Below are 20,885 nucleotides of genomic sequence, written 5' to 3'. Positions count from 1 at the left end.
CAGCGCAGCTGAATCTTCAGCAGCGTGGACTCGATGCTGTCGACCTCTGCCATCTCGAGTACCTCGACGTTAGGGGTGTGAGCGCTCCAATGGATGTTGAGGATGGAGCGGAGACAACGCTGGTGGAAGCGTTCTAGGAGCCGTAGGTGGTGCCGGTAGAGGACCCATGATTCGGAGCCGAACAGGAGTGTGGGTATGACAACGGCTCTGTATACGCTTATCTTTGTGAGGTTTTTCAGTTGGTTGTTTTTCCAGACTCTTTTGTGTAGTCTTCCAAAGGCGCTATTTGCCTTGGCGAGTCTGTTGTCTATCTCATTGTCGATCCTTGCATCTGATGAAATGGTGCAGCCGAGATAGGTAAACTGGTTGACCGTTTTGAGTTTTGTGTGCCCGATGGAGATGTGGGGGGGCTGGTAGTCATGGTGGGGAGCTGGCTGATGGAGGACCTCAGTTTTCTTCAGGCTGACTTCCAGGCCAAACATTTTGGCAGTTTCCGCAAAGCAGGACGTCAAGCGCTGAAGAGCTGGCTCTGAATGGGCAACTAAAGCGGCATCATCTGCAAAGAGTAGTTCACGGACAAGTTTCTCTTGTGTCTTGGTGTGAGCTTGCAGGCGCCTCAGATTGAAGAGACTGCCATCCGTGCGGTACCGGATGTAAACAGCGTCTTCATTGTTGGGGTCTTTCATGAATCAGAATATTACCAATTATGCTAATACATACAGATTTAGATTTATTGTCAGAATACATACTGTACATGACATCACATAAACATGAGATTCTTTGTTCTGCGGGCAAGGCAGAATTACCATTTACTGGTAGTGCAAATAAAACTGTACACAGCATATACAAGTGAATAAATAAAAAACTGTAAACAGATAATAAATGTAAACAGACTGTGTGATACAGAGAGAATTTTTAAAAAAATCAATAAAGTGCACAAGTAAGAGTCCTTAAATGAGTCCCTGATGGAGTTTATGGTTGAGGAGTCTGATGGTGGAGGGTAGCAGCTGTTCCTGAACCTGGTAGTGCGAGCCTTGTGGCATCTGTACCTCTTTCCTGATGGTAGCAGTGAGAACAAGGAGTGGGGATCCTTGATGATCACTGCTGTGTTTCAATGGCAGTGTTCGCTATAAAATTTTTTGATAGTTGGGAGGGCTATGTCTGTGATATCCTGGGCTGTGTCCACTGAATCTTTGAGGGCTTTATACTCAGGGATATTGGTATCCCCATACCAGATCGTGATGCAGCCAGTCAGCACACTTTCCACTACACTTCTGCAGAAATATGCCAGAGTTGCTGGGAGAGAAAGTGGAGGTGCTGACGTGCTTTCTTCACAATGTCATTGGTGTGTTGGTGCCAGTAAACATCCTCTTAGATAGTGACTCCCAAGAACTTAAATTTACTCACCTTCTCCACCTCTGATCTCCCAATGATCACCTGATTGTATACCTCTGGTTTCCTCTTCCAGAAGTCAACAGTCAGCTCCTTGGGTTGTTGTCAGTGCACCATTCAATCTCCCTCCTGTATGCTGACTCACCACCTTTCTTTATACAACCCACTAAAGTGGTATCGTCGGCAAATTTGCAGATGGTGTTATTGTCGTACCGAGCTACACAATTGTATGTGTAAAGTGAGTAGAACAGGGGGCTAAGAATGCAGCCCTGTGGTGCTCCAGTACTGATGGAGATTGTGGAGGAGATGTTCTCACCAATCCTCTGATTGTGTTCTGGAGGTGAGGAAATCCATGATCCAATTACAAAATGGGGTGTTGAGTCCCAGAACTTGGTTTACTGATTAGTTTTGAGGGGTGATGCTGTTAAATGATGAAATATTGTTGATAAAGAGCATCCTGATGAATGCATCTTTACATCTTTTTATCGAGCCAGTGAGATGACATCTGCCATAGATCTCTTGCTATGATAGATGAATGGGAATGTAACCAGACTGACATTCAGACAAGAGCTGATATGCTTCAACAGCCTTCCAAAACACTTCATCATTGTTGATGTAAGTCATCTTTATCCATATATTATGCATTCCCGTTTCGTTTAGTGTGAGTATCACTTTAAAGGCTAGAACAGGCTGCAACCATTCACAGCTGTGGAGAGACTGGATGGCAACATCTAGTACAGACTATGCCCAAAGTTGATACTCTGGAGAAAGAGAGAATATCTGTGGCTTTATCCAGGGACACAGGTGGTGAGAGAGTCATAGAAGTGGGACACTGGAGGAAACAGCATTCATTATTGACCACCAGCCAACTCATAAAACACTGAGGTGAAGTGAATCTGTGTGAAATGGACAATTCAGCTGATTTTCCCTGACAGGAATTATTGAACTGCACTTTGACCAAAGGAAAGGTCACTTCGACTGTCCCAAACCTGGGTTTTGGAAGCAGATTTGCTGCATTGAATTGTGATCAAGTTAATGGTCATCTTGATTGACCCATACCTGGGTTGTGAAACCATCATGGTGGTATTACGAGCCCAGAGGACTCCAAAACCCAGCAGCAACAGATATTCACCAAGACAAATGGTTACTTAAACAAATGTTGCTTTTAATTTTCTTTAAGTATGAATACAGGATCAAAGTTTATCTTATCACTATTAACTAAACTAACCTAACTTATCCCCCTTCTAATTCTAAGCGCACGTGCAAGTAATGTGAGTGTAAGTTCAGAAAAGTTATTTGATTTACAGTCCAATCTCACTTCTCATTCTCCAAGTTTACTGGTGGCAGGCAATTCTGATACTGTGCATAGAATGTAACATGTATGAAGTTCACCAGGTGCTTGAAAAGTAGTTACCGCTCAGGAAAGTTCTTGTCAGTTTTCAGAGAGAGATTTGTTGTTTAGTGGACACCTACAACTGATTCCTTGTAACCAGCCACTTCACTGTCTTGCCAAAGAAACTTACCCCATCAGGGTTTTCCAGATGATAACCTCTTTCTTTCAGGTCACCACAGAGTTCCTTTTTGTTTCTCTTATTTCGTGAAACATTAGGCAGTCAGTCCTCTCCTCTTGTATGAATCACAATGGCTTTGACCAGGCTGAACTAAGCACTCACAACCCGTCTTCCAAATGGGGTTTTTCCACAAGCTTGCCAGCTTGTCCTGTTCCAGACCCAGCTGTTGCTGCTGAACTGTCAAACTGCTGAACTCTCTGTCTCTCTCTCAGAGCCTGTTTGATTCTCTCTGCTTGCAAGTTTTAGAACTTTGCTTCCTCAGACTTGAGACTGAATATACTCCCGAGTTGTTAATGATATCCCCTCCCCCACCACGGCTCCCATTCTCAGCACTTTCTGTGCTTTCTCATTCTTGCCGTCCATGATTTTATTCTTTCCCAATTCCTCCTCCTTAGCTGTCCTCCCTCCAGGCTTTCTCCTCTTTCTCTCAAGGGCTGAACATCAGTCACTTCTGGGAATGCTGCAGCCCAGCATCTTCCTTTCGGAACCAGCATGATGGGCAAAATGCTAATCATATGTGAAAACTTCTGGTTTTCCCTCTCAATGTTTCATTTGATTCTCTTTTTACAATTCAAATTAGACTGTCACGTAGGAATGTTTCCATTTTCTTCATTGTGATCATGTTGGTATAACTTGTTTCATTTAATAAGATTAAGCAATTCCAAAAAGTCATAATGTTTGAGAAATAAACTTTCTGAATACATTTTATCAGCATTATGCATTTTTTCATTGATATTTAGAGCAGAAAGCAAATGATAGTAGTATATTGAGGAGAGAGTAAGAACTTTGTAATCAATTCAGAATAGTGAGTGATATTACACTTTCTACTTAGTTTATTAAAACTTCTGTGACATGGTCAGCACAGTTAGCGTAGTGGTTAACACAATGCCTTAACTGATTGGAACCGGGGTTCAAATCCTGCACTGTCCGTAAGGAGTTTGTACATTCTCCCCATGTCTGTGTGGGATTTCCCCCGTGGCTCTGGTTTCCTCCCATCATTTGAAACGTCCTGGGGATGTAGGTTAATTTGGTGCAAGTCGAGCAGCAGACACATGGGCTGAGATGTTCCCGTGCTGCATGTATACATTTTTAAACATTTAAATTGAAAAACAGTGTATGTGCAACTGACATTGTACAAAGAAACTTGTGATGATGGTCAAGATATCAAGAATATGGTTAAATGTTTTGATTAAAATATTATCTAATGTCATTTGGCAAGAAGTTGTTGGTTCATGTGTATAAAATATTTTTCACTGAGTGAGTAAACTTTTTTCTGTGGTATGGGTTGTGAATGGTAACAAGGAAAATTAGCATAGAAACTAGTTTAATAGCTGTTGTCAACAGAGGGCACCCAACAGCAAAAGGAATGTGAGAATTTGGTTATATTTTCTCTTAACATTTGTACGTTTCCTGAAATAATTGAACAAACTTCCCTTTCAAGCCATGGTTACAGTAAAATAGTGTCAAAAGGTATTGAAAGCTCTTAAACTACGATTGCATTGGGTTCCCGACAGCAGAAGAGATACGAGAACTGTGTGATATAAATAATCCACATTTCTTGTCCTCATTTATTGTCTAATTTCTTGAAAATATTGAGTGGATCCAAAATATTGTAATCAACCAGTGATTTACAGCCATCGTCTTGCATTATTCTAGTTATTTGAAACTCCCCGTGTTATACTAATCAGGAAAAAAACAATGTCTGCACTAAGGCACAGTGACTTTTTTTGCACTAGGTTAACCGTGAATATTGGAATAACTAATCAAAAGTGTACTTTTGCAGTTGCGTATGTCGTTTTTTTAAAAAAAATTACTTGTTCAGCCTCAGGACCGATAACTTTTCTGTGCACATTTACATTGTTCAATGTATTTGACAATAAACTTATTTCATACTTGAATGTTAGCTGCCTGACTGCAATCACGCTTGTAATCCAGACATTGTTCTTACGATAGAAGCACACAGGATAATGCTTGTCACCATGATATTCCCTCAGAGGAAGCTGAGTTCATCTTGTCCAAGGTGAAACCATTATTGTTCACTTCAGGGCAAGTTAGACTGGGACCTGTAATGATATGGTTTATTCTATGTACTCGCCAGTACAGGCATGGGCTGGCCCGTCCTCATGATAACATCCTCTCCTCGACTCCTCCTTGGACTCCTCTCCTGTGACCTAGGCCATAAAGATCGAGTCACTTCTTCCTTCCCTGCACTTCCCTAGCTTGGACCAGGGCCAGCCAGTCTTGTGTGTAATAAAGCCTATCATTCCCCTAAGTCTTTGTGATTATTGGGGCAACTGGTAGTGCCCAACAATTTATTACACACAAATATTTTAACGCCTCCAATAATGGAGAAGTTGCTGTGCCTCGATCGGCTAGAGGTAGATCCCTAAGTCCCTGGTGCATCAGAACTCTTTGAACAGTTGTGAACTGCTTCAATAACTTCCTCAAGGCCACCATTGGAGTGGTCAATTCAGACAAGAAGAGGCTGAAGGTCCTACAGGCAAGAGTGTCAGCTAGAGGGCTTTCCAGGCCATCAGAAGCAGCACGACCTACACTGAGGGAATGGCTGAACTTCGGGTGCTATACAAGCCCAAGGTTAACAAAGTCTACTCCTGTTACCTGCTGGCATCCTTAAAACAGCAGCCTGGTGAGTTGGTTGAAGAGTTTTTTTGATCTCTGGTCACACTAGGAAAAGACTGTTAGGGGAACCCCTCGGACGTTTGTGTGTTGGGGTTGAGGTTGGATTATATCTGATAACGTCTCCTCAAGAAGGATCAACTCCCACTAAAAAGGAGGATCCAACTGGCCAGAAGCTTAGATTCGGTCCAGCGCTATGTGGTCGATTGTGGGCAGAAGCGGGCCTACCACGTACGTACTGCCGCGAGGGCCGCCATCCTGGGAATCAGCATCCGGGGTGACTGAACTGACCACGGCTGTGGTGATGCTGGCTTCGTCGAGATGCAACTTCTGCAGGCAGGCTAGACACTTGTGATATCTCTGCCCAGCGAAAGGAGCTACCTGCTCGGCTGCAGGAAGAAGGGTCACTTCCAGAAAGTTTGTAAATCCAGAACCCCGTCCAGGAGCAGCACAGCGTGTGCGACCGAAGAACTTCCGGTACCGTCCGCATGCACGGTTAAGGGGGATGCCATCTTACTCACTACTGCCCCCATCCTCTATGCCGTGGCCTACCTCATTGATGATATAATTTTCACCCTCCATGATACTACTTCCGCCTTTTTCCTCGACGATGGCAGCGTGGTCAACATGGAGGCCACCATCTTGGGCGTTGGGCCTCCCCACCAACGACGACAAGGAGGTACCTATCCTGGCATCAGTTATCCTGAATCAAGCCAGCCCTCACCTGATCACGAACTCCATGATACAGATTGAGGTTAATGGGTGCAAGACGAATTGCCTCTTTGACAGAGGAAGCACTGAAAGTTTTATCCACCCCGAGGTGGTCCACAGACTCTCCCTTCCTGTCTGGCCAATGACTGGATCAGTATCGATGTCAACGAAGGACCAACAGACTTGTATCCGGGGGTACTGTGTAGCGTCTCTGACGGTGGGGTGGGGGTGGGGGGGGGGAGTGTTACAATGATTTTGTATTGTTGATCATGCCCCTGCTCTGTGCACCGATCCACCTGGGCCTCGACTTCCAGAGTCAGTTCAGGAGTGTGACAATGGCGTTCGGGGGCCCCCAACTGCCGCTCACTGTTCACAACCTCCAGCTTACATATCCCACTCTCCAACCAAGCACCCAGTCTTTGGCACCATCCTGCAGCCTCACCACCCCGTGGGTGGCCCCTCTGTTACTATTTGCAAACCTCACCCTGGACTGTAAACTGATCGCCACCAAGAGTAGGCGCTATAGCACTGAAGATATGGAGTTCATCCGGGCTGAGGTTCAGCGGCTCTTGATGGAGGGGATCATCGACCCTAGCTCCAGCCCCTGGAGGGCGCAGGTTCTCATGGTTAGAGGGGCAGGCTAGCCCCGGATGGTGATTGACTATATTCAAACCATTAACCGCTTCACTCAGTTGGACGCATACCCGATATGCCGGATAGCCGACTTGGTCAACAAGATCGCGCAATACAGAATCTTTTTGACCATTGACCTCAAGTCATCAACTCCCGCTCCGCCCGAGCAACTGAATCTACATGGGATTCGAGGCCGACAGCAAACTGTTTCACTTCCTATGGGTGCCTTTCAGAGTTACTAATGGTGTCTCTGTTTTTCAGAGGGTTATGGAATGGATGGTGGAGGATCACAAGCTGACGGTAATGTTCCCATACCTTGACAATGCCACCATCTGCGACCACGACCAGCAGGACCACGACACTAACCTCACAAAGTTCCTATGTTTGGCCAAGTCCCTCAACTTGACATACAGTAAGGACAACTGTGTGTTCAATACAGATCACCTGCCCCTTCTTGGATGCATCGTGGCACATGGTGTCATTGCCCCAGACCCTGACTGCATGCAACCACTAATGGAGCTCCCAGTCCCATACACCCTAAAGGCACTGAAGAGGTGCCTGGGGCTGTTTTCCTATTATGCACAATGGGTGCCCAATTACGCCGATAAAGCCCACCCCCTCATTAAATCTGCTACTTTCCCATTATCGGCGGAAGCACAGGCTGCTTTACACCAGAATCCGAGGTGCCACGATGTATGCCATGGATGAATCCATCCCGTTCCAGGTGGAAAGCGATTCCTCCAACTTTGCACTGGTCGCCACACTTAACCAGGCAGGCAGGCCAGTAGCATTTTTTTCCCGCACCCTGCATGGTCCCGAAGTATGGCACTCCTCCATCGAGAAGGAGGCATGAGCTATAATTGAGGTATTGCTCCACTGACAACATTGCCTGGCCGGTAAAAGGTTTACCCTGCTGACAGACCAGAGGGCTGTAGCCTTCACGTTCAATACAAAACAGCGGGGTAAAATAAAAAATGACAAGATTCTTAGGTGGAGAATCAAGCTATCCAGCTATAATTATGACATCTTGTATCGGCCAGGTAAACTCAATGATCCCCCAGATGCCTTAACCCAGCAGACATGAACCAGTGCGCATCTTGACCGTCTCCAGGCCCTACACGATAATCTGTGCCACCCCGGAGTCACGAGGCTGTACCACTTCGTCAAGACTTGGAACGTTCCATACTCCATAGAGGATGTCCGGTCCACGACAAGATGCTGCCAGATCTACGCAGAATGTAAGCCGCAGTTCTACTGGTCAGAAAAGGCACACCTCATTATGGCCACATGTCCCTTTGACTCGGTGTCGATTTCAAGGACCCCCTTCCTACCTCAAGTAGGAATGCCTACTTCCTGACCGTGGTGGATGAGTTCTCCAGGTTCCCCTTTGCGATTCCCTACCCGGATATGACCTCGATAATGGTTATCAAGGCGCTGCACAGCATCTTCACTCTGTTCGGGTAACCCAACTACATTCACAGTGACCGGGGGGTCCTTGTTCAAGAGCAAGTAATTGCGACAGTACTTCCTAGCCAGAGGCATAGCCGCTAGCAGGACCACCAGCTATAATCCCAGGGGTAATGGCCAGGTGGAAAGGGAGAATGCCACTGTTTGGAAGGCGATGCTCCTGGCCATCAGATCCAGAAGCATGTCAGTGTCCCGCTGGCAGGACATTTTGCCTGAGGTGCTCCATGCCATCCAATCGCTACTGTGCACCACTACTAACACCACCCAGCATGAACGCCTCTTTGCTTTCCCTAGGTTATCAGCGAACGGTTCCTCCATCTCTCCTTGGTTGAAAACCCCAGGGTCTGTCCTGTTACGGAAGAACGTCAGGGGCCATAAGACAGATCCACTGGTGGAAGCGGTGCACCTCATTCACGCCAACCCCAATATGTGTTCGTGAGGTACCCTGATGGCTATGAGGATACTGTACCAATCTGAGACCCCGAAACAGCCCCGCCTGCTGTCAACCAGCCTACAGATCTGATCTCACTACACTGAAGCACAATCCTGGAGTCCGAGCCGACTGGCTCCTCCCCCCAGGAGTCGGACCCCTGGGAGAAATCGTACCACCCATCCCCCTGGGAGTTCCCCATCATCACCCCGACCCAAGCTATTCCCACCCCGGCCTCTCCCGTGACAGCCTCCCCACCGAGGAGCAGCGCATGGACATGCCGCCCCCCCCCCCACCCACTCCATCGGTCCAGCAGAAGGAGGATGTCACCAGTGCGACTAGTCAGAGAGAGTTCTCCTTTTCACATTTTTTTCTTCTTCTTTCTCTCCCTTTCTCGTTATCGTTCCCTATAGTCTCTATTTAAAAAGATGGGATGAATAAAATGATATGGTTTATTGTATGTACTTGCCAGTATAGCCATGGGCTGGTCCAGCCTAATGATGACATCCTCTCTTAGTCTTCCCCACCCACCACCCCCCACCCCCCGTGACCCAGGCCATAAAGGTAGAGTCACCTCGTCCTTCCCTGGGTTGGACCCAGGCCAGCAAGTCTTGTGTGTAATAAAGCCTATTGTTCCCCTCAGTCTTTGTCTCTGTGATTATTGGGGCAACTGGCAGTGCCCAACAGGACCAGTGTCAATATATGGGCATTTCCCAATTACGCTCCAGCACTCTTCCCGCTGAAGCCAAAGGAAAGATTGACCCTCAAGCCTATGATTCACTTAGCATTTCCTTCAATCACCTGCCATACCTCAAGGGATATTCCTTTTAGAACTAGAGTTGTACAATGGGGCAGGGATAATAAATGCTGATTAAAAACAAAATTTTGCTGAATATTGGAAGTAAAAAAACCCCAGAAAATACACTTAACAGGTCAGGCATTATAGACATAGGGAGAGATGCATAAATATTACATACAAAACAACGCCGATTATCCGAAGTCGGATTCTCTAAAATCCTCACATCCGAATTTATTTCGGTCGAGACTGACAGGGGACCTCGGGCTCTCAGCAGCGGCAGCTCCTCAGACCTCGGGCCCCCGCAACGGACCTGGGGCTCCAAGCGGCAGACCTCGGCCCCCGCCCACCCCCGAAGGCGTCAGCTACGGCGACCTCGAACCCCTCAGCGGTGGCAGCGGCGAACCTCGGGCCCCCAGGGCATGAGCAGGGCCTCGGTGGTCGGCGGTGGCCAGCAGTTTTTTTTTGGTGAGAATTAAACTTTATTTTAATGGCTAAAAAGCCATTACCTTGTTGTTCGTTGATGTTGAAACATTGTTACCAATGGTTTGTTACTGGGCTGTTTTTTTTAAATGACCAGTTCTCCCCAGTACTGTGGGGAGAGGAGAGAAGGTGGGGGGGGTGAGAGAGGAGGGGGGGTGAGAGAGGAGGGGGGGAGAGAGAGGAGGGGGGGAGAGAGAGGAGGGGGGGAGAGAGAGGAGGGGGGAGAGAGAGAGGAGGGGGGAGAGAGAGAGGAGGGGGAGAGAGGAGGGGGGAGAGAGGAGGGGAGAGAGGAGGGGGGAGAGAGGAGGGGGGAGAGAGGGGGGGGAGAGAGAGGGGGGGAGAGAGAGGGGGGGGTGTAGAGAAGGGAGAGTGACACAGAGATAGAGAGAGGGGACAGACAGACAGACATGGGAAGGGGGAGGAAACAGCTTGATGCCCTGTTTCAGAAGCTTTCATCAGTTTTCAATAAAAGTTCATTGCGATGAAATAGTGTTTTTACTCCAGATACTCCCTGATCTGCTGACTAGTCCCAGCATTTTCTTTCTGTATTGCAAAGTTGGTGATAAAACATGAGATCTTCTGGGCAAAACTGGATAGGATATGCAAGTTTTTTTTTGTTTGAGCTTTGGTTGAATTAGGAACCATGGCTGTTACATTCTGTAATGTTAGTGTTTTCTCTACAATTAGATAAAATCCTGTGTATTCAAAAGAAGTTTGGAGCATTTATAATATTATTTATTTTTAGCCATGTTTAAATTTTTGACGCCTTTGGCAGATAGGATAAGCAAATAATGTGATCACTAAGAAATGCTTCTGCTGAAGTTCAACCTATTAATATTGATAAATGTATTTTGTGCTGTATCCCATGCATTGGATGTCATCCCAGAGCATTCTATTTGTGCCAGAAATGCTACCATTACTGACCAACAAAAATTTAAGAAAGCTGTATTCCAACTCAAAAATATCAAGCGAAGTGCAGAGTGAAATCTTAAAACTTGGTAGTCAAGAGTTTTTGTAACAAATTGAAAACAATCCATAATGGGGCAGAGGCAGATACATTAAAAATGCTCTAATTATGGCCATCTTCCAGAAAGGAGATGTCTGACCGTGGTGGAGACAGAGGCGTCACGCTGTTCTCTTCACAGGGTAAGTCATCACCTCCTCCACCACCTCCTTCCAATGACCAAAAAGCTGTTTCCTGAAACACTGAATGCAGTGGCACAGTAAAGATTACTTGCACCACACAACTTCTCCAAAGTAATACAAGGTGCAATGCCAGTCATAGCAATGGCATTTCTTAATTTCACTAAAGCCTTTGACTCTATCATTTGGAAAGAACCCTGGAATCTCTTCCTCTAATATTGCTGCCTATAGAAATGTATCTGCCCCTTGTAATTATTCCATGATCACATGTTTGATCTAACCAGCAGGTCTACCACAGGGCTAATCTTAGTGAAGACCCATGTCAAATCGAACTGCATCTTTGCTTCTCAATTATATAAGTTTCTATGGTTAGTAATCAGTGGTGAGCAGAGTGCCTGAGGACTCTGTGCTAGGCCTACAGCTGTTTATGATATACATTAAATATTTGGAAGATAGGACCAAGTGTAGTGTATTTAAGTTTGTGATGACACTAAATTGAGAGGAAAAGCCAAATTATGCAGAGAATCTGCAGAAATATAGGTGGGTTAAATGAGTGGGCAAAGATCTGGGCAGATGGAATACAATGTTGGTAAATGTGAGAACTTTCACTTTGGAAGGAACAATAGAAGATCAGATTTTGATTTAATTGTGAAAGATTGCAGTTGTTGTGCAAAGGAACAGAGGTGCTTATGCATGAATTGTGAAAGGTTGGTTTGCAGGTGCATCAGGTAATCAAGAAGGCAAGTGGAATGTTGTCCTTCATTGCTAGGGGAACTGGATTCAAGATGAGGAAGGTTCACCTGTAACAGTACAGAGTATTGTTAAAGCTGCTTCTAGTCTCCTTACTTGGCTTTGGAGGTAGTGCAGAGGAAATTCATCAGGTTGAATTTGGAGATAAGGGGATTTGACTAGGAGGAGAAATTGTATCACCTGTAACTTCTTCCTTGCTGGAATTCAGAAGAATGAAAGGGGATCTGAGAGACATAAAATTATGAAAGGGATAGAAAACAATCCTCCCCACTGATTGTAACTCTCCTTCCAAGGGAAAACAATACGATGTCTATGCCCCTTATCATTTTGTAAACTTCTGTGAGGTCACCTCAGCCTCCAAATCTCTGCTTAAATTAGATCATAAACATGATTATTGTTTTTATTAAGCAGAAATTGAAATATTATCTAATTGTTTAGAGACTTAAATCTAGGTGTAACAATTATCCAACAATTGTGTACATCAGCTTTCCAATTCAGTGTTTATGATGCCCTTTATGACCTTCCTGCTGACAAAGTGAAGTAAACATCAGCCCTTTTTACACAGAGGTCCAACCACACTGCCGTAAAGATGATCCGTCATTAAGATGGCTTTGCTTATATGCACTGAAGCAAACAATGCCAACATAATGTATTTTACACAGCAAGCTGGCATCCTAGGAGCAAAAGAGGTTGGACTTGTGGAGTCAAGTGTGACGTTTAACGTACACGCAGACATGCTTTCCCGTCCTGGTCCCAGCTTGACGGCTCTCCCTTTTCCCACAGACATCGATTTGGCGCTGTGACTACCTTCACTGCTGGCTTAAAGGCGGGACTACAATGGCTCCCCATTCTATTTTTGTACCTTTTACACAAAAGGCATGGTGCAATAAAGGCACAAAATTCCCGCCTCGAAGTGGTTGTGTAAAAGGGGCTATAAAAATGCATGTCTTCATTGCAGCATGTGTATTTAAGTTACCATAAATTGAGTTGGATGGACAAAAATGCAGCAAGCTGAGCACAGCATTTAGAATTGAGAACCCTGTTGTCAAGGCACAGAATAGGAATAGCTAATACAAAATTCTACCAATCATGATGCTCTTTTCAATGTGGATCAGTTCCCTTTGTTATATTTAATTATCATCTCATTTGGAAATTATAAATGTAACATGCATCTGGCACAACAAGCTGGTCACCTTAACACAGGAGAATTTTGTCTGTCATGTACTTGAGGCAGATGAAAAGATTGAAAATCTTCACATCCATTGTCACAGAAATATTATTCTGCTCTCTAAGTTTCTGAATATGATGAGTTATAGGATCCTTGAGAGGCAAAGCCTAAAATCTATACAAACAACACCAGATGCTTGCATCCATAAGACCATAGGATTTGAGTCTGCTACATCATTGAAACCACAGCTAATGTATTTTTCTTCCCAATCCCATACACTTGTCTTCTCCCCATCACCTTTGATGCCCACCCTATTCAAAAACCTGTCAACATATGCTATAAACATACTCAATGACAGACCACAGCTGCCCTATGGCAATGATTTCCACAGATTCACTGCCCTCTGGCTCAAGAAATTTCTTATCATTTCTGTTCTAAAGGGAAACTGTGTCCACTGGTACTAGACTGTCCCATGGAAAAATCTTTTCCATGTCCACTCTATCTATCCCTTTAAATATCCGGTAGGTTTCAAAGGTATCTTCCTCCTCCTCTAAAGTCCGCCTTCTCCATATGGAGTCAACCTCAACATTGTATGTTGAAGACTATGATCAATGGACAGGTTAAGAAGCCACAATCCAATGACAAGGACAAGCAAAGTGTCAAGAAGTACAGCAACTCTGCTATTGAAGGGCAGTATAGTCAATGCATAGATGGAATTTTTGGTTCCAAGCTTTGGGCTGCAGGTGAGCCGGGAAGCGAAGGGAACTCGAGCTTCCTTCAATATTGGCAGGTGAGCACATGAGGATCGTAGGAAGGTTTGCTCTTTGTGTAATAAAGCAGAAACAGCCAGCAGGTTGGATCGCATCTTCAGAAAGAAAAAGAGAATTTTAACACTTCAAGTTAAAAACATTTCTGACTTGAAACTCTGTTTCTCTTTTCATAAATGCTGGCTGGTCTGCTGTTTTCTGCTCAATGTCTTGTTTTAATTTCATATTCCAGCATCTGAAGACTTTCAATTTTCCATTTGCTGCTTGTATCTTAAGCACTTCAGCAAACAACCAGCCAGAATCCCAGTACCTCACAAGTCCAATGAGTTCCAATCAGGGAGGATAGAGACGAAGGTACAAAACTCTACTTCTCCACAATTGGCAATCAAGTGACAAACTGGTTAAAAATGGCATTAATTTTACAATATGAAGTTCTGTGTGAAGATTCTGGACATCACTGCTGAACATTTCTTCCGCATCACTGTTAAACTCTCTTGACTGACTGCCCTTCTCCTGTGATTCTATTCAGCTGACAAGGTGTAGGTGGTTTTTCTCTGCCTCCTCACAGAGAGGAGAGAATGATAAACAGAAAATGCTGCTGAATGAAAGCACGATCAGACACTATCAGTCAATATAGGCATGAAAACTGTTCATGCCTTTGCACAGTTCAGATGCGCTCTGCTTCATGCGCTCTTTCTATTTATTTGTGTTTTCTGAATTTGCCACAGAGCATTCCTCTCATTCAGGCCTATTATTTCTGCAAGGTTTTATCAAAATTACCCAACACAAAATTAATTTCTGTTACTTTTTATGTGTGATGAACGCCAGCCTCACTCATAATGGAACGAACTCAAAGAAGGTTCTAAAATTAAATTTATTTTTAAATCAAAGCCATCAGCAGGAATTTTAAAAAAGGCTTTGAAAATTAAAATGTTGTTAATTTACAAAGTATATCACCAATGTATACTTGTAGTTATCAACAATAGTCATCTATAATTAAGGTCATGTTCAGTTACTTAAAATCAGAATATGACTCAGTGGGACTTGTAGCCCACTTATGAAAAATGCTGAACTAATTTTCAGCATTATTAGTCAAAATGGCTTCTTAAAACTGCCAAAGATTCCATGATATCACATGGGAAAAACAAAATTATTTACCCTGCCACAGTGCCTGATTGCAGTGCTTTATGGAAATTTTTGCGCTTGCCATTATGAAATTATCTTTGTCCAGAATCTTCACACAGAACTTCATATTGTAAAATTAATGCCATTTTTAACCAGTTTGTCACTTGATTGCCAATTGTGGAGAAGTAGAGTTTTGTACCTTCGTCTCTATCCTCCCTGATTGGAGCTCATTGGAGCTGATTGGAGCTCATTGGACTTGTGAGGTCCTGGGATTCTGGCTGGTTGTTTGCTGAAGTACTTTCTCTGCCTTTTCAGTTAAGGGATCAGGAATTATAATTGTAATTTTAATTTTTAATTTGGAGATACAGCATGGTAACAGGCCCTTCCGGCTCACTCAGTGGTGCCACCCAAATGCACCCAATTAATCTACCAACCCTGTATGTCTTTGATACATGGAAAGAAATTGGTGTAAAACCCACACAAACACTGGAAGAACATATAACCTCCTTAAAGGACAGTGCTGGATTTGAACCTGGATTTCTCATGCTGCAATAGCATTGAACGATCTTCTAAGTTAACCATCTCGGCAAATTAATGGCTAAATCAATGTGTTCCAATGGGATTCATGATCTGGAAGAAGACATTTTCAGGTTCACTGACTGAAACTAGGAGGCAAAGAATAAAAGAAATCCAAAACCTTTAGTAGATGTTTGCTGTGCATTGCTCGCCTCCCTTACTTGGCTTTACCGGAGTTCTTTAAGCTTGAATGGTAACAGGTACTTCTCTGGTAACTGAGGGCTATCCCTTTACATACAAAAGCACATCAGACTTCCATGACTCCTGCCACCAACATGATTGTTACTGCATTATCATTTCTATTTCTTTTTCATTTGTTAATAGTTGCAGTTATTGGGAAGGATTTATTAAACTGATAGTTTAACTCCTTGCTATGCTTACATACTTGTATTAAATCTGTTCTGTGAAGAAATTATTTTAACTGTTTCTTTGAACAGAACGATGAAAAAAAAAGCCAGATAACAGTAATAAAACAAACAAATGTTTTTTTTTGAAAGAGCAAGGTCATATGAGGAGCAGGAGTCCATCTCCTCTTTGTACCTTTCTCCCCTCCATGAGTCTGTGTGTACGTAGAACATCTTTCAAGGATGGTGAGAACTTTCTTTGATTTTGTACTAATGTCTTTGATTTAGAGTGACTGCTAGACATGACCTAGACCATCTCAATCCTTTTGCAACCATTCTTCCACTAAAGGAAGACAGGGCTTCTCACATAAGCTCTACTGTTCAATGGCCTATCTGTCGAGTACAGGAGGAGAAGTGCCCTTTGCCGCTGGCACCCCTTGTGAATATTAATTACAATGAATAATAACTATGATAAAATCTTACTCTGTTTACACTTTAAAACATTTTACAGAGGACTCCATAATGTTTGTCAGTGTGTTGCAGGTGCACATATTATTCAGCCAAGTTTAGAGCAAGCCAAGAACCCTTCCTTTTTCGGGCCCTCCAAGGATAATTAACAACCCCTTTTCATGTCCTGAAAATCTTATTAGGAGACTTGGCATTAACTTGTATGAAGCCTCTAGCTTAAAGTAAACTCAGCACAAAGAGCAAACAGGATATGAAGTCCACTTCTGTGTGTGATGTTCATTTAAAGCAGTCCCACGATAATTAACTATCTCAAAATCTGGGAATAAGTCTACTTTCTGTAAATTTTTTGAATGGGTCCAAAATATCAGGGGACAGAAAGAACAGGACTTCCACGTCCCTCGATGTATTCGTATGACTTCCCAAACTGTGCATCCTATCGTTGTCTAGGGCCAGTTTTAGCTCATCAGGGTGCATTGGAATTTGGAAGAACTACTCACTGCCGGACTGGCCTCTTACACAGTGGGACTAATCACAGTCAAAACGTCATACAGCACAGAGACATGTCCACTTCAGGTACTTAGAAAAGGTCCTTCCATTTTATTTAGTTTTCTTACCTCCACACTTGTTATGTTGTGAGAGTTCTTGCATCCACCACTAAAATTTCAACCACAATAATGAAAAAATTCTTCCTCAGATCCCTTCAGAACTTGTTACTGACCTATACCCTTCTGTCTTGGGTGGAGGGGGAGGGGGGAATCCTACAGCTATTCTACCTTTGCCATCTTCCCTTCCTTTCCATCATGAGTGTCAGAATGACCTCTCTCTCACTCTCTCTGTCTTTCATTGGCACATTCACACCCACTGTTTGACTGAGCTTTCATTTCCTTCCGTGGATTGACCCCTCATATCCCATTGTCATGCCAATATCCACATTCCCTCCTATTGCCAGTCCACTTCTACTGTCAAATAGCCATCCCCACTTTCCCTATTCCAGCACCACATCTCCATTGTTGATGTTGAAAGTTGATGAGAAATGCCTGCTCTGCCAACATTGATTGGCTGTGAAAAGATGCAAGTTTTAAATGTAGTCTTGAAAGTTTTACAAGCCTGTGATTTGGATAGTGGAGTAAGCAAGGAATTGCTGGAAGAACTCAGCAGGTCAGATAACATCCATGGGCAGATGGGACGGCACAGTTAGCGTAGTGGTTCACATGATGCTATTGCAGCGCCAGCAACCCAGGTTTGAGTCTGGCACTGTCTGTAAGGAGTTGTACATTTTCCCTGTATATGCCTGGGTTTTACCTGGGTGCTCTGATTTCTTCCCACCATTCAAAATGTTTGGGTTTGTATGTGAATTGGCTGTAATTGGGCAGCATAGATTTATGTGGCTGGAGTTGGCTTCTACCATGTTGTAAATAATTTTGTTTTCAAATGGCCACTTAATATTTCAGTCTGAACTTTTTATCAAGGCTAAGAAAAAATTGGTCAAATTACATTCATACATGGAGAAAGCAGCTGGGAGAGGGGATCAGAGATTAGTATAGGACAGAAGGTGTGAGAAGCAGAGACGGATAGAGGGGGAAACCTACTGGAAGGGAGGGGGGTAAAATTTAAAGAGAATGGGATAAAAACCAAAGTAAGTAGAGGATTCAGTAAAGAAGAGAGGGAAACACTTATCTGTATGAGATTATTGAAAACCTTCCAAAATCTTGACATAACAAATCCACTCGCTCCCTCTCATCTCAATCAAACAGATATTCAATAGATACAAGAGATTAATCAGCCCTATAATTTTTATCACATTCTTCACTTTGGATTTCAACATTTTCCAAACTGTTGGTCAGGCTAACAGGTCAATAGATTCCTCTTTCCTCTTTCCTTCCTTCCTTAAGTAGTGAGGTTGCATTTGTTACCTTCTCATCTACTGAATTTTGTGAAGTGATCACCAGTATATCCACCATCTCCATATTCACCTCTGTCTAAACTGTACAGTGTAGACCAGCAGGTCATTGGGATTCATCTGATTTTACACGCGTTAACTTTTCTAATTTGTATTTTCTTACTAATATTAATTTCTTTAATTTTCTTATTCAGGATTGTATTTATGATTTTTCTATGAAGATAAACAAAAATATTTTGTCTTCCATTTCCTTATTCTTCATAACAATTCTCATCTGTTCATGAAAGACTCAGATTTGGAACTGCCATTCTTTTCCCCTTCCTACATACCAAATGAGGCTTTCAGAGTCTTTTTGGTTTTTCTCACTGTTTTACTCTAATCTTCTATTTTCTTCCTCGATTTATATTTTCCACATCAGTTTAAGATGCATGGTGACACTTACTATATTGAATCTCCCATTTAAAATTTAGAGCATAGTTTTAAGTGATGCTGATCATTCTTGATAGTGAGATCGCTACTGAGCTCGATAGTGAGATCGCTACTGAGCTCGATAGTGAGATCGCTACTGAGCTCGATAGTGAGATCGCTACTGAGCTCGATAGTGAGATCGCTACTGAGCTCGATAGTGAGATCGCTACTGAGCTCGATAGTGAGCTCGCTACTGAGCTCGCTACTGAGCTCGCTACTGAGCTCGCTACTGAGCTCGATAGTGAGCTCGATAGTGAGCTCGATAGTGAGCTCGCTACTGAGCTCGCTACTGAGCTCGCTACTGAGCACGCTACTGAGCTCGCTACTGAGCTCGATACTGAGCTCGATACTGAGCTCGACAGTGAGCTCACGACGGAGCTCGACAGTGAGCTCACGACGGAGCTCGACAGTGAGCTCACGACGGAGCTCGACAGTGAGCTCACGACGGAGCTCGACAGTGAGCTCACGACGGAGCTCGACAGTGAGCTCACGACGGAGCTCGACAGTGAGCTCACGACGGAGCTCGACAGTGAGCTCACGACGGAGCTCGACAGTGAGCTCACGACGGAGCTCGACAGTGAGCTCACGACGGAGCTCGACAGTGAGCTCACGACGGAGCTCGACAGTGAGCTCACGACGGAGCTCGACAGTGAGCTCACGACGGAGCTCGACAGTGAGCTCACGACGGAGCTCGACAGTGAGCTCACGACGGAGCTCGACAGTGAGCTCACGACGGAGCTCGACAGTGAGCTCACGACGGAGCTCGACAGTGAGCTCACGACGGAGCTCGACAGTGAGCTCACGACGGAGCTCGACAGTGAGCTCACGACGGAGCTCGACAGTGAGCTCACGACGGAGCTCGACAGTGAGCTCACGACGGAGCTCGACAGTGAGCTCACGACGGAGCTCGACAGTGAGCTCACGACGGAGCTCGACAGTGAGCTCACGACGGAGCTCGACAGTGAGCTCACGACGGAGCTCGACAGTGAGCTCACGACGGAGCTCGACAGTGAGCTCACGACGGAGCTCGACAGTGAGCTCACGACGGAGCTCGACAGTGAGCTCACGACGGAGCTCGACAGTGAGCTCACGACGGAGCTCGACAGTGAGCTCACGACGGAGCTCGACAGTGAGCTCACGACGGAGCTCGACAGTGAGCTCACGACGGAGCTCGACAGTGAGCTCACGACGGAGCTCGACAGTGAGCTCACGACGGAGCTCGACAGTGAGCTCACGACGGAGCTCGACAGTGAGCTCACGACGGAGCTCGACAGTGAGCTCACGACGGAGCTCGACAGTGAGCTCACGACGGAGCTCGACAGTGAGCTCACGACGGAGCTCGACAGTGAGCTCACGACGGAGCTCGACAGTGAGCTCACGACGGAGCATGCAGCCAATGAACTGGATAATTAATTACTGCAACATGCTGCAATCCTGTAAATGAATTGGATGCACAAGGGGCTACTTGGATCATATGCAATGGATGCAGATAATTCACACATCACTCTTTCTGATGTTCAGGACTACTTTACTATATGACCTTGCACTTCTTATTTTACTGTCTTATTGTCTTTATTTTGACTGACTGGTAAGCCAGTGTGATGAGTGCCCAAACAAGGGGAATCCATGCCATGAAGCCCACTTAGATATTGAGAACCACTGTCTTGGAATTTAGAGTAAGCACCTGTGCTCCTAACTGATGGTAATGATGAGCTGCATCGTGGCTATCACCAGTGGATCCCAAGACCAGAATGGCCTGAACTTCCTGTAAATAAGTAAAAAATTGTTAGGTGGGATTTGGGATTTAAAAATGGGTGTTCATTAGAGGACAAGAGTAATAAATTAAGATGTTAGGCTAAAAAAAAATATTGATTTGATGTGGATGGCATTCTAACTGCAATTTTTGAAATCCATTTATAAAAGGCCATCAAAGCAGATCGAGTATGTGGCAGAGATTCAACAGGATCATGCCGAGAATGTCAATTTATTTTATGAGGAAGTATGCTGAATACCAGGATTATTTACATGGAGTAAAAATGTTAAAAAAAATCTCATT

At 44.4% G+C, this 20,885-nt stretch overlaps 1 protein-coding gene across 1 annotated transcript; it reads left to right on the top strand.

Moving 5' to 3' along the window:
- Positions 1-18,847: 18,847 nt before the first annotated feature.
- Positions 18,848-20,242, top strand: LOC138753097 (clumping factor A-like). Its single transcript, XM_069915686.1, has one exon. The coding sequence runs from the start codon at positions 18,848-18,850 to the stop codon at positions 20,240-20,242; it is 1,395 nt and encodes a 464-aa protein (XP_069771787.1).
- The last annotated feature ends 643 nt before the right edge of the window (positions 20,243-20,885 follow it).

Source organism: Narcine bancroftii, chromosome 2 (genome assembly GCF_036971445.1).
Source record: "Narcine bancroftii isolate sNarBan1 chromosome 2, sNarBan1.hap1, whole genome shotgun sequence".
Taxonomy (NCBI): Eukaryota; Metazoa; Chordata; class Chondrichthyes; order Torpediniformes; family Narcinidae; genus Narcine; species Narcine bancroftii.
This window is presented reverse-complemented; position numbering and strand designations above follow the sequence as displayed.

Excerpts from the sequence above, each read along its gene's own strand:
- LOC138753097 (XM_069915686.1), top strand. The coding sequence starts at position 18,848 with ATGCTGATCATTCTTGATAGTGAGATCGCTACTGAGCTCGATAGTGAG.